General features: G+C 36.4%; 2 protein-coding genes and 1 long non-coding RNA gene across 3 annotated transcripts in view; 2 read left to right on the forward strand and 1 right to left on the reverse strand.

The window, feature by feature from the left end:
* PRIM2 (DNA primase subunit 2) overlaps positions 1–14,992 on the forward strand; it is a 315,731-nt gene that overhangs the window by 85,061 nt on the left and 215,678 nt on the right. The gene's annotated exons all lie outside the window — the stretch shown is intronic.
* On the reverse strand, positions 2,189–2,769 carry LOC101021233 (60S ribosomal protein L21). The gene has a single exon (XM_003897773.5). It carries the CDS (start codon positions 2,705–2,707, stop codon positions 2,225–2,227), a length of 483 nt encoding a protein of 160 aa, XP_003897822.1. The 5' UTR covers positions 2,708–2,769; the 3' UTR covers positions 2,189–2,224.
* Positions 12,827–14,992, forward strand: part of LOC110742989 — a 64,104-nt gene continuing 61,938 nt past the window's right edge. The window contains exon 1 of the long non-coding RNA XR_002521347.2: positions 12,827–14,928. This is a non-coding gene — a long non-coding RNA (uncharacterized LOC110742989). The remainder of the gene's footprint in view (positions 14,929–14,992) is intronic.

A 14,992-nucleotide genomic window follows, 5' to 3' on the forward strand; every position in this document is an offset into this window, starting at 1 on the left:
GTGTTTTTGTACTTGTTTCTGTTCCATTGATATAAATGTCTGTCCTTGTAACAGTATCACTCTATCTTGATTATTGTAACTTTATAATAAGTTTTGAAATTAGGTGGAGTCAGTGTTTCAATTTTGATCTTTTCCAGAAATTGTTTTGGCTCTTCTAGGTCTTGTAACTATGCTAAACTTATTAATTTTAGTAGCCTCTTGGTAGATTTTTTGGTATTTTCTACATAGATGTCTATGTAGTCTGTGAATATAGTTTTATTTTTTTTCTTTCCAACTGTATGCCTTTTATTTATTTTTCTTGCCAATTACCCTGGCTAGGACCTCTACTACGATGTTTAATAGAAGTGATGAGAGTGTGCATCCTTGTTTTGTTCCTGACCTTAGGAATACATACATTTAGTCTGTCACTATTAAGTGTGATATTACTTATTGGTTTTTCATAGATGGCCTTTTATCAGGTTAAGGAAGTTTCTTTCTGTTTCTCATTTGCTTTTTTTTGGTTATCGATGTGATATAGCTTGGATATTTGTCCCTGTCCAAGTCTCATGTTGAAATATAATCCCGAAAGCTGGAGGTGGGGCCTAGTGGGAGGTGTCTGGATCATGAGGGCAGATCTCTCATGGTTGGTGATGTCTTCATGATAATGAATTCTCCTGAGATCTGGTCATTTAAAAGTGTGTGGCGCCTACCCCTCATCTCTCTCTGTCTTGCTCCTGCTCTCACCATGTGAAGTACCTGCTCCTGCTTCACCTTCCTCCATCAGTAACAGCTCCCTGAGGCCTCCCCAGATGCAGATGTCGCTATGCTTCTTATATAGCCTGCAGAACTGGGATCCAATTAAACCTCTTTTCTTGTAAATTACCCAGTCTTGCCTAGACCTAGTAGGTTATGCCTGTAATCCTTGCATTCTGGGAGGCTGAGGTAGGTGGATTGCTTGAGCCCAGGAGTTTGAGACTAGTCTGGGCAACATGGTGAAACCTTGTCTCTACAAAAATGTGATTAATGAATGTGGTGGTGCAGGCCAGTAGGCACAGCTACTTGGGAGGATCACCTGAGCCTGGAGACTTTGAGGTTGCAGTGAGCTGTGACTGCACCACTGCACTGCAGCCTGGGCCACAGAGTGAGACCTTGTATCAAAAAACAAATAAATAAAATGAAGTAACCAGTTTGAGGTATTTCTTTGCAAGAATGGCCTAACACAGAATGGGTGTTGAAGTTTATCTAATGCTTTGACCATTTATTCATCTATTGGGTTGACAATGTGGTTTAAATTTTTAAAAATCTGTGAATGTGTACTTAATTACATTGATTAAAACAATATTAAGTCAATTTTGCATTCCTGGGATAAACCTACTATGTCAAGGTATATTATCTTTTTTTATATATTGCAGAATTTTTGCTTTACTTCCCATGAGGGATGTTGATCTAGACTTTTCCTTTCATATAAGGGCTATCTGATTTTGATATCAGGTAATGCTGACCTTGCTAATGAGTTGGGAAGTATTTTCCTTCTTAAGTATGCAATTTATATAGCAGCATAATATAAATATTACAATTTAATAATGTAATATTTGGAGTTATATAAATTGCCAATATTTTTCTCTTTTTAAAAATTTTATCTAAAATAGATCTTAATTAGGTTTGTTTTATAAGCTGGTTTAATATTTCATAATTAATATTTTTAATGTTAAGATTTTTTGAGAACATAGGGAAAAAGCTCTGTGGTTTTAACAAATATATAAGTATGCTAATTTTAAAACACTAGGCCTTTTGTAGAAAATTTGGAAAGTACAAGACTGCATGAAGACAAAATCATTATGTAGATTTTGTTGTTGAAATAATATGGAATTTAACATTTGGAACTCATTTTCTTAACATTCACAAGCATTTTCTCAATATTTTAATTTTTTTTTTTTGTCTGAAAAAAAAATTACTTTATTTCTTCCTTGATGATTTAAGACTATCTTCAAACCAGTACAAATATTTCATACATAATACCTGGCCATTTTCTAACCAACTGAGTAATCTGTTGCACAGTAAGCTACCTTACATCCTTCAGCAAGGAATACATTAAATTTGAATAGGAAAGACATTACATAATGAATTAGGACACAACTAAAATTTGCTTTAAGTATTTCTTTGGGGGAGAGGACACCACACTTCTACTCAATGAAGAGAAACATTTTTCAGCCCAGAGGTCTTTTATTTTTTTTTTAAACACCTATTATGCCATGAATTCATAGGGAATAGGTTCCAGCAGCTCAGGCTCCTTCCCATTGGTTCTCACAAAGTGTGCTTCTCTGGGTGGAGCAGGCTGGCGCTTCAGTTGAACCCAGGTACCTTTCTCTTTGGCTTCTTTCTTTTTCTGATCATTTTCCTTCACGCGTTTCAGGAAGCTATCTCGGCTCTTAGAGTGCTTAATGTGCTCAATACGTACATTAATTCTCTTGGCAAGAATCTTGCCCTTAACTTGTTTGTTTACAACAATGCCAACAGCATGCTGGGTAACGTTGTAGACTCTCCCAGTTTTGCCATGGTAACACTTGTGGGGCATTCCTTTTTGAACGGTACCCATTCCCTTGATGTCTACGATATCACCTTTCTTATAGATTCGCATATACGTGGCCAAAGGAACAACTCCATGTTTTCTAAAAGGCCTAGAGAACATATATCGGGTGCCTCTCCTCTTTCCCTTTGTGTTCGTCATTTTGGCAAATTACTGGAAGATGGCGGTTCCGGCCGAAAGGCTAATTTTTTTTTAACAGCATGCTTACGACTGTGTAATCTATCACATGGATTTAGAATATTTGTCTATAATGTATTTATTTTATTTATCTAATTATTGATGTTAGACTTTTACCCTGTTAGTAATTATCCACAGTCACATATAATGCTGTGATGAACACTTCTTATGTAAGTCTCTGTTTTTATTTATGATTTGTTTCTTTAGATAGATTTGTAAATTAAATTATTGGGTCAGAGAGTCTAAATGTCTTAAAGCTCTTGATATATCTATGGAATGGCTTTTATCTATACTACTTCAGTTTGTGCTTCTCCAAATGATATATAAGAAAAGTTGGTTCAACTCTTCAGTTATTCAGGATTTTACAGATAAATATCTTGGCTAACATGATGGGTAAAAGTAGTAACTTATTGCATTTAATTTCCATTTCTTTAATTACTTGGGAAATAATTTTTTAATTTTCTTGAAAAGTTTTAAACAAGTCACTCAGAATTGTTATACAGCAGAAATATTTAGAGGAAATAAATATATGGGAAAAAAGTTTCTGTAATAAAATAAACAAATGGAAAAACAAAGCATAAGGCTATAGAATCTGTATGCCATGAAGAAAGAGAAAGTAATTTTAGTTTGTGTTAAATGATTTCATTACCTTACTGGGAAATGGATAGAGTGACATAGAGTATAAGAACCATAGTCTTATGTTTGCATTTCTTCGAAATACACTATCACTTCATAAGCTTAATAAAAGAACCTCAATACTTATAAGTTTGCTTTTTGTGGCTTCTATCATTGATGAAAGTTTCTGGGGAGTAGCTACCTGTTAACTAAAAATAGGTATCTGGAGCATGGCAAAAGAGACCACTTAAGCCTTGCAACTATGATATTGATCCACTCAAAAGCAGTAATTTGAAAGAAGTGGAAGAAAATAGCAGTGAAACTCAAACTATGTGAAGGTATAGGCAGAAAATTTGGTCTTTACAGTAAGTTTGATAGTTGTCTAACAGAAACCTAGGGGAGAAGGAAAAATGGAGGAGAATAAATTTGAATAGAAGTATGTTTTGGTGGATAAAAGAAAATGTGAATTTTAAATATAAACCTGGTATATAACTTTTCCATAGTAGGTAAGTTTATTTATAACCTATTTGTTTCCATAAAACATCTAAGGCAGCTTTATAATAAAATCCATTGACCGAAATATGTATTCCAATAGCAAATGGGAAATTTCAACAATACAAAAACTGCAATTATGTTTGCCCCAACATAATAGTAACATAAATAGAAAATTAGAACTAATAGACCACTCATAACTCTTGAGTGTCAGCATGGATGCTGTGCTTGGTCATAAACATCCAGGGAGTAAAGACGAAAAAGAAGCCACTCATTTACATAGAAAGGAGGGGCTGTAGCAAATTCTGAAATATGCGACTTAAGAACTTTAGTAACTTGGTGTACTAGTTAAAATATTTACCGGAGGATATATGAATTAATATTAAAAAATCATCAAAGTGTCAAATATTCCAATATATTAATACTGTTGTAAAACATTATAGTAGACATGTGATTTGAACTCTCAACTGTGTATCTTGGAATTTATGTATTTATCTCATTTATGCAGTACTCAGTGAGAAGCTACTATACACTTAGCATTGTTACCAGGGCTTTGAAGAGTACAGATGCTTTAAATAGTCCCACATTAAAATTTAAGTGATAGACAAGAAGGCAAATGAACAGCACGGAATGCTTAAATGTAAAGTTAGGGGTACTTGCTGTGACTACACTGATGTGGACTAGGCAAAATATGTCATTTAGTTAAGTGGCGAATAAGCATTTGGTTAAGTGGGGAATAAGTTGTGGTGTAGGAAGAAGTTCTGTTGAGATCTGCTGTGGGAAGGATTGAGGTGCACCTGAGCTTTATCTTTTGAATTCAGTTCAGAGCCCAAATAATATCAGAATATATAATGTTAAGAGATCACTTTTCGTATCTTCTGCAAAGGATGCACAAATGATACTTATTTGAAGAACATGAATATTTCTATGACAGTTGGGAAACATAGATCCATCTTGGCATCCCTAATGCTTACCATACTGCTTTGCATATTATACTGGTTCTGTGTTTGTTGAATGAACTACTTAAAAGAGAAAATGGGAGAGAAGTGTTCTCAATTTGTAAGGAAAAATATTAAGTATAAAATAGAAACCTTTAAACTTGTAAAGAAAGGATTTAGTGATGAGAGTTGTTTATTTTTCTAATGTAATTATGGTGACAACTTGTCAGTATTGTTTTCACTGGAATCTTATTAATCTTAGGAAGTTTTATGTACTTACAAAATAATTCCATATATGAATCTTTTGTTACTAACCTGGTAAAGTAACACAGATTTTGAATAACTAGATGGTAGTAGCTGATGAAGCATTGCTTCTTAATTATCAAAGTTCTCTGATTGCCTTATTTATTGCCTATCAGCCTGCTGGACTGTTATGTGTTGGGTATTTCTGACACAGCTAAAATTACTTTGCCTTTCTTTATGACGTATAAATTTTATAGCCTCTATGCCTTTGTTCTTTTATTTCTGTTTCTTTTACCTCAGGAACTTGTTTTCCCATATATTTATTTCCCCTTAATACTTGTGTTGCATAACTATTCTGAGTAACTTGTCTAAAAGTCTTCAAGAAACTGAAAAAGTATTTTGCAAGTAATTAAAGAAATGGAAATTAAAAGCCACTTGGTATTTGTGGAATATGTAAACAAATATTCTGAAGTGCTTTCTACATATGAGGTATAGACTAGAAGTGGTTTAAGGTAGGATTCTTGATGTAAGTGACTTATATACTCTTCTACTTGACATGAACAAATAAACAGATAATTTGTATAGCATTAAAAAAATCACTCAATATCTAAGAGCTATGCCAATTCAGAGAAGGACGGGATAGCTATAATTTGTTAAACACTGGAAAAGCAACACTCATTAAGCTTTGAAACAAAGATAGATGTTTTATTTACTTGTTCAGTCACCTTTTACTTGTTAAAGTAAGAAAAGGAATTACAGGCCTACATCAAAGATATTGCAGGTTCTGTTTGAGACCAATAGAGTGAATATTGCAATGAGGCATGCCATATAAATTTTTGTTTCCCAGTTCATATAAAACTTACATTTACAATATACTGTAGTCTATTAAGAATACAATAGCATCTTTTAAAAAGCAATGTACATACCTTAATTTAAAAGTACTTTATTGCTAAAAAATGCTAATGATCATTTGAGTCTTCAGTGAGTTGTAATCTTTTTACTGGTGGGGGGGGGGGTCTTGCCTCAATGTTGATGTCCGCTGACTAATCAGAGTGGTGATTGCTGAAGGTTGGAGTGTCTGGCAATATCTTAAAATAAGACAACCATTCAGTGTGCTGCATTATTTCAAAAGAATGAGAGTCTGTCCTCTCAAAGCGTTCTACTACTTGATAAACAAAATTTATATAATAATCTAACTTCTTTGTTGTCATTTCAACAATGTTCATAGCATCTTCACCAGGAGTAGAGTCTATTTCAAGAAACCACTTTCTTTGCTCATCAATGGGAAGCAACTCCTCATCCTTTAAAGTTTCATCACCAGATTGCAGCTGTTTAGTCCCATCTTCAGTCACCACTTTTAATTCTAGTTCTCTTGTGATTTCTACCACATTTGCAGTGACTTCCTCCATTGAAGCCTTGAACCCCTCAAAGTCAACTATGAGAGTTGGAATCAACTTCTAAATCCCTGTTAATGTTGATATTTCCTCTCCCATGAATCACAAATGTTCTTAATGGCATCTAGATTGGTGAATCATTTCAGAAGGTTTTCCACTTACTTCGCTCAGATCCATCAGAGGAATCACTATCTATAGTAGCTCTAGTCTTACAAAATGTATTTCTTAAATAATAAGATGTGAAAGTTAAAATATTCCTGATCCATGGGCAGCAGAATGGATATTGTGTTAGTAGATATGAAGACATTAATCTCCTTGTATATCTCCATCAGAGCTCTTGGGTGACCAGGTGCATTGCCAACAAGCAGTAATATTTTGAAAGAAAACTTGTTTTGAGCAGTGGCTCTCAATAGCCGGCTTAAAATATTCAGTAAACTATACTGTAAACGTATGTGCTATTATTCAGACATTATTGTTCCATTTCTAGAGCACAGAGTGGATTTGGCCTAATTCTTAAGGGCCCTAGGATTTTCAGCATGGTAAATGAGCTTTGGCTTCCACTTAAAGTCACCAGCTGCATTAGCCCCTAACAAGGGAGTGAGCCTGTCCTTTGAAGCTTTGAAGCCAGGCTTTGACTTCTCTCTAGCTGTGGAAGTCCTATATGGCATCTTCCTCCAGTATTAGATGGTTTCATCCACATGAAAAAGCTGTTGTTTAGTGTAGTCACCTAAACAACAGCTTTTTCATGATCTTAGCTAGATCTTCTGGATAACTTTCTGTAGCTTCTGAAGCTCTTGCTACTTCACCTTGCAGTTTTATGTTATGGAGATGGCTGCTTTCCTTAAACCTCATGGACCCACCTCTGCTAGCCTCCAACTTTTCTTCTGCAGCTTCCTCACCTTTCTCAGCCCTTATAGAATTGAAGAGAGTTAGGGGCTTGCTCTGGATTAAGCTTAACGGAATGTTGTGGTCCATCCAGACCACTAAACCTTTCTCTATATTGGTAATAAGGCTGCTTCACTTCACTTTCTTCTGTTTTTCTTTTTTTTTTTTTGAGACACAGTCTCCTCTGTTGCCCAGGCTGCATTGCAGTGGCGTGATCTCAGCTCATTGCAGTCTCCGCCTCCTGGCTTCAAGCAATTCTCCTGCCTCAGCCTCCTGAGTAGCTGGGATTACAGGCATGCACCACCATGCCCAGCTAATTTTTGTATTTTTAGTAGAGACAGGCTTTCACCATGTTGGCCGGGCTGGCCTCGAACTCCTGACCTCAGGTTATCCACCCACATCAGCCTCCCAAAGTGCTGGGATTGCAGGCATGAGCCACCATGCCTGGCCTTCACTTTCTTATCATTTATGTGTTAACTGGATTAGCACTTTGAATTTCCTTCAGGAACTTTTCCTTTGCATTTACAACTTTGCTAACTGTATGGCGCATGAGGCCTAGCTTTCAACCTATCTCCATTTTTGAAATACCTTTCTCACTAAGCTTAGTCGCTTCTAGCATTTGATTTAAAGTGATAGAGTTGAGAATCTTCCTTTCTCATCACTACTTAAAGGCCATTGTAGAGTTACTAATTTCAATATTATTGTTTCTCAGAGAATGGGGAAGCTCTAAGGAGAGGAGAGAGACAAGGGAATGGCTGGTTAGTGAAATAGCCACAAGACACACAATATTTCCTGATGAAGCTCATCTCATAGGGGCATAGTTCATGGTGCCCCAAAACAATTACATTGGTAACATCAGAGATCACTGATCATAGATCACCATAACAGATATAATAATGAAAAAGTTTGAGTTATTGCAAGAATTACCAAAATGTAACACAGAAACATGAAGTGAGCACATGCTGTTGGAAAAAATGCAGCCCATTGACTATCTAATGCAGGGTTGCCACAGACCTTCAAATTGTGTTCAGTTTATAACACAACAGTTTGAAGTGCAGTTAAGTGAAGCACAGTGAAATGAGGTATGCTTGCATGCATTTCTCTTCTTTTGGCAAGTATGTGTGCAGCCATCTAGATCCTTGCTAATCAATTAGAGCACAAAGATTATAAATCATTATTTTAATAGGAATATATCCTAATTGCAAATGTGTGAATATTTATAGCCATAAGGCAGCTCTGAGGAAAATTGTATTGTAAAATAAATGCTTAAAAAAATACCTTAACAAACAAGGGAGAATAGGAGGTACTTATAAATAGGAAGGCTTAAAAATGGCCATGTAAAAATGCTATAATAGTAAGAGTAAATGGAGAAAATAGGCAGAGGACCACAAAATGTAGGGGAGATTTTAGGGAGGAAATGCAAATAGAACAAAGTTTATTTTAGTCAAAAGGAAGTTTTAAAAAAAGAATCCTAGAGCCGACTTAAAAAGATATAGGATGAATAAAGATTAAGCTTAGAAGTAGTGATGGGATAAGGTCATTTTTGCTATGTTTTTGGTTTGTTTTGTTTTGTTTTTCTGTAAGACGGATTCTCACTCTGTTGTCAGGCTGGAGTGCAGTGGCGTGATCTTGGCTCACTGCAGCCTCTGCCTCCTGGGTTCAAGCGATTCTCCCAGCTCAGCCTTCTGAGTAGCTGGGACTATAGGGGCATGCCACCACGCCCAGCTAATTTTTTTTTGATATTTTTAGTAGAGATGGGGTTTCACCATGTTGGCCAGGATGGTCTTGATCTCTTGACCTTGTGATCTACCCGCCTTGGCCTCCCAAATTGCTGGGATTACAGGCATGAGCCACTGCGCCGGGCCTGTTTCCTATGTTTTTATATTCTTATTAATTCATTAAATATTTCATGGTTGCCTCCTGAGTCCACAGTCTTTATAGAGGAATTTAGGAAATAGTTTTCATGTTTTACTTTTGTCATGCCAGTCAGAAACTAGATTAATTATTTGCTTGCTAAACCCGATTATCTTTTGTATTGCTACTCACATTTCATTGTGTAAAAGGGGTGAGGCTGATGGACAAATTGTAGGTCTCCTTTCTTCTAGGAATGTACTTAGAATACTGAGATTTAATTATTTTGGGGTACATTTTCCGTAGTGCTTTCTGTATTTACTTTTACTTTATTGAGTTGTTCAGAGAATCAAGTATTTGATGTGAATTTTATATGCATGTGTGATTGTGGTGGTGATGGTACAAGGGGAACTTTGGTGTAGAAGAATTTGTTAGGATGCTCTTGTAATATTCATGTAAGAAGTTATGAAGACCCAGACAGGAATGGTGACAGTGAGGATAGGAGGAAGACGTGAGAGACGTGCCCTAGGATCTTGGTGCCCATTGATGAGGAATGACTGGTTCTGGAGAATGCGGTGGTTAGACTATGGGGAGTTGCCATCCATATCCTAGTATTTAAAGGGTATGTTGAACTTAGGCTTATTCTAGGTTGGTTTTGGTGTCCAGTAGGGTTCACTTTGGTGTATGTGATACTGTGACAAGAGTTTCTTGTTATTTCCAACTTATAAAGCCTGTAATGGCAGTGAGGTGTTTTTCGGTGGTCTGTACTGTGTGGAGGAGGAACCAGCTATCACAAAGGGAGGGAGTATTTATTGGTCTTAGGAACAAAGTGTGGTTTCCTAGGGCATAGTGACTGGCATCACGCAGGCAGGGAATTTGGGCTCCAGCCAAATATTCTGAGCTACAGGCTGGGTCCAGTTCCAGCAAGTCTGTTAATATATATTTACCAAACTCTGGTATGATTTTGGATGAATTTATTATAGGATTGGAGATGAGGGCAGGAAGGAGGGGTAGTATGTAGTACTGGTTGCATTCGTATTTAACCCTCAGTTTTTGAATAAAGTCTTATATTTGGAAATTTTTTTTAAATAAATAAAATGTCTTGCTAATGTAAGTGTCACTCCCACCAATATAGAAGGCAGTACTCAAGTTCCCATTCTCTTTTGTAACTAGATCATAAGCATATGACTTATACTTCATTCATTAGACTCACCTCTCACAGGACTTTGATTTGGAACTGAGGAAACAGAATCTTCACAGGGCTTTCATGTTTGGTGGTGGCAGTGGTGGATGTGAGCAGAGACTTTCTGCCTTTGGTGGCAGCAGTATCTTTTTGGTGGTTGCAAGATTGATTTCCCACATTGGGGGTGGTTTTCTTTAGTACTCTGTGGGATGCTAAACAGCAGTGATGGCCATTTTCTATTAATAATTAGCCCTGTTTTAGGACTAATTAGCTCCTGTTTTTTGCTTAGAAGCTTAACTTTAAGAATAGTTTTTCGATCGAGTGCAGTGGCTCGTGCCCGTAATCCCAGCACTTTGGGATGCTGAGGTAGGCAGATCACGAGGTCAGGAGTTCAAGAGCAGCCTGACTGACAGGGTGAAACCCCATCTCCACTAAAATTACAAAAATTAGCTGGGTGTGGTGGCGTGTGCCTGTAATCCCAGCTACTCAGGAGGCTGAGGTAGGAGAATCCCTTGAACCCAGAAGGCGGAGGTTGCAGTGAGCTGAGACTGTGCCATTGCACTCCAGCCTGGGCGACAGAGGGAGACTTCGTCTCAAAAAAAAAAGAATAATTTTGCATCTTCTGGAAGCTCAATTCTGTGAGCTTCCTAGTAGCCTTTTAATAAACTCATTTTCTGCTAGTCAGCTTCTTCCATGTTCAACTAATAATCTTAGCTGGTCCTGGGTTGATTAGAAGATAAGGCAGCAAAATGAAGACAAAAGCTCTTTGATGTCTGCCAGGATGGCTAAGAATTGATCCAAAATCCATGGGGATTTGGTATCAGATGTATTTTTGGGTGAATTGGAGGAGGAAGGAAAATAACTCTGTTGGTAGTAGGTCTGTTTGGATGTTGGAGGGTATGGAACAATGATGTTAGTTTTGGACATGTTTAGTTTGAGGTGCCATAGAAATATTCACTTGTGGAGATATCTGGCATGTAATTGGAAATACAATTCTAGCATTCAGAAAAAAGATTGGGGATAATAGTGACAGTTATTCAAGGTTGTATTGAAATTGGATTAGAGTGCTAAGGGTAGCAGCATGAAATAGGGAGAATGAAGAGGCTATTCACAATTACAGGGCAGATGGTGGAAGGAGAGAGTGAAGAAATCTGAAAAGGAATCTTCTAGAAGGATGGAAGAGCACTCAGAGAAGCTCAAAGATGGTAGAGTTCCAAGGAGCAGATAGTCAGGAGTGTGAAGACTGAGAAGAGGCCATTGTATTTAGTGACTTTCAAGAAAGTCTTAGAAAATAGAACAAAACTTTACAGTGGTGAACAAAGGACTAAAGTAGTATCTGGAACAAAAGAGATTAAATAAAATTTGACTCAAATTTTATTAGACATATTTGGAGCCCAAATCACAAAATAAAGTTTGAAACCAGAGACACAACCCCTATCTTTTTCCTTAACAGATTTTTATCAGGCTAGTTGTTAAGTTTGTCTATTTGAGTAATGGCACTGATACATCAAATTCTTTTGTTTTAATGAAGCAACAGCTCTGTAATATGCAAAACTTGGGAAAATATTTTGCTTTACAATTTTAGTGTTCATTAAGCATTATTATGTAAGCTGTAAGCAAATGTTAGAGAATTTAAATGTTTGTGACATCTGTATTTTTATTGTGAATGTGAGAAGTTTTCTTTTGTAAGTATTATAATGATCATTGTTAACAGTTTGACCTTGCTTTACATTTTTGCCAGACTATTGAATGATAGCTATTTGCATGCTGTCTTTCCTTTTATTTCAGCTTTCTTTCCCACTTCCTCCTTTTATGTTGCCAATTGAGAAGCTTGACTACTGGTGGTTAGAGTCTCTGCCACTCAAGATTTTCATTTTTCTGTATTTTGAAGTACTGTCTTTGTACGCTTTTATTTTCTCTATTCAAAGAGTGGTCTCTTTATATTTGATATTCTGATAGAATTTATCTGCTGAAAATGAAAGTCTGTGCTCCTTGAATTCTGGCTTCAAAATAATCATCTAGAATAGATGTAAGATACTAGAACAAGATGAAAGATCCAAAGATGCCAGTCTTAATTTATAAGTTTATTATCTACAAGATTGGATGTTGACTGTACCAGTCTTAAAAATGTATCTCGCATTATAATTTGAGCTATGACATTTCATCAAACATATAGTTTAAATTTATAGAACTCTTTTTTTGCATTAATTTATGTAGTCAAATAGAAAACATTAAATTAGAAAGTATTTCTTTTCTCTCTCTTTTTTTTTTTTTTTTTTGAGATAGAGTCTCGCTCAGTTGCCCAGGCTAGAATGCAATGGTGTGATCTCGGCTCACTGCAACCTCTGCCTCCTGGGATCAAGTGATTCTCCCACCTCAGCCTCCCAAGTAGCTGGGATTACAGGCACCCACTTTTTGTATTTTTGTAGAGACAGGGTTTCACCATGTTGGCCGGGCTGGTCTTGAACTCCTGATCTCAGGTGATCCTCCTGCCTTGGCCTCCTAAAGTGCTGGGATTACAGGCGTGAGCCATCATGCCTGGCCAAAAGTATTTCTTAAAGATTTATATTTTCTGTCATTATTATGCAATGCTTTAAAATTAATTGCTATTAACTTTTAATTAATGGAATATGATGACTTGAGTATTATTACATGTCACAGAACTTTAATGTAAAGATATATCAGTGAAATTTAGAATTTTACTTAGATATCAAGTTACTATACCAAAAACCCCTTTAGACTAATTTTATTAAAACAAATGTATCGGAATTTCAGTGGCATTAATACTGTTTACATTTTTTTGATGGAATTCTTTTTTTCCACATGGTATGGCTAGTATACAAATGATAGGGTATATGCTAAACAGGTTTTTTCCCCCACATGCAGCAGAACTCTGCTTACATTGTGACCTTTCAGAATAAATTGGCATGTCAAATACCAAGAGCTAAGAAAGGATGGAAAAAAATGTAGTATTTTGCAGGTGAATCCTTGAGATGCCCCATTTACTTGAAATTTTAAACAATGAGGTAAAAGACTTGAGTTGAAGTACGAGTGTTTCAGAATGATGAATAAGGAGCTTGTCAGGTATTACATTTTCATTGTTAGTGCAGAGTAATTCCTTGTAACACAAATGACTGATTTTCGTAATATGTACACACAAGCTTAGTATGGTATGGCAATAACACAACAAAAACCTAGTATCCTGTGCCTTTTTTCACTTTGGAGTTGCCTTGGTAGCCTATTGGAAAGTCTATTTTCATTTCTTCCTTAGTGTTGTACCTTGGTGTTTTTCTAATAATTTATGGTAGTTTTTTTCTTTAATCTGAGAAGTTCAGATGTAGGAACATATTTTCATAGACGTTTGCATGCTTTCACAAACTTCCTTTAATTTTCCATTATTTTTCAAATAAGCACGTGTATAATTTTCATTTGGGGCCAGAGTACTGTGGTTGACAATTTATAAAATTAATCGGAGTCAAGCAGTTGAAGGCTAACATGAAAGAAATCTAGAAGAACCCAGTGCAAAATATAAGACAACACAAACTTTGCATTAGACCCTATTGCTCTGAATGGATTGGAGGGATGGTGATCTTGCCAGTTGGAGTGACGTCAATGCAGTGGATGAGCTGTGGCAAAATCAGGAAGCTTGGGAGCAGCAGAATTAGTGAAATGTTAGTAGTTGTTAGGTAATAGGGTTTATGTTAAAGATTCGGGGACTAAGATGTGGTCAGTGTTAAATCCTCTTGAGGAATTTTTGCTGAAGTAGCCTACTAAACTTGGTATGTGCAAAGCCAAGGGAAGCTTCATGTTGCGTTAGTAAACATCTCTAATTTAATGCTAAAGGATCCGGCCCTGTCTGGTGGGTATATCCCCTAGAGTAGTACTCACTATGATTAAGGGTACATTGTTAGTGTGGTAACTGATCCCATGAGGCAGTGAATCGCCCAGTCAGTGCAGGAGTTTTAAGGGGCCAGGTCTAAAGGTAGAGTTGCATCTTTTGGCTCTGTTTGAAGCTCCTTCTTGTGTGCCTGCACAGGAGTGTAGTGGGTACATACCTGTGAGCACATGTACCCTATTTCTTGGAATGGCATTCTTGCTTTTAATTTTGGGCTGACTAGAAATTTTTGTCTATGATGCCAGTGGTGGGTAGATAGGTAAGGATGGGCACAGTTTAGCCAGCATGGATTGTGAAAAAGTATATTTATTTCAGGAAATTGTAAGAAAAACAAAACAGGGACCTAATTTGAATATCAGGCATTCCGAGAAAGTAGAGATTCTTTTTCTGTTTTTTCACTGTTAGCTGTCTGGAGCTTAACTGAGAGATCAAGATGAGTTCAGTTCTTCTTTGTCACAACCACGTCTTACAGTACTTGAAGCAATGTACTTTATTAACATAAAGATAGTAAATTTCTAGCCAAAGTAGAGGATTTAGGGAAAGGTTCTTTTAAATTTTATCCAGGGAGAGATTAAACAAAATTGAGAGCCTAAGCAAAGAAAAACAACTAGATTTTAAATATTTCCTTAATTATATAAGAACAGATGGAAAAGATATGAGCAAGTGCCTGACTCCACAAGATAATATGAGTAAGTGCTAAAATAAAGGTATTTAAACTTGTCTGGTAATTGGTAAATAGCATATCAAGAATGG

Source organism: Papio anubis, chromosome 6 (assembly GCF_008728515.1).
Source record: "Papio anubis isolate 15944 chromosome 6, Panubis1.0, whole genome shotgun sequence".
Classification (NCBI taxonomy): Eukaryota; Metazoa; Chordata; class Mammalia; order Primates; family Cercopithecidae; genus Papio; species Papio anubis.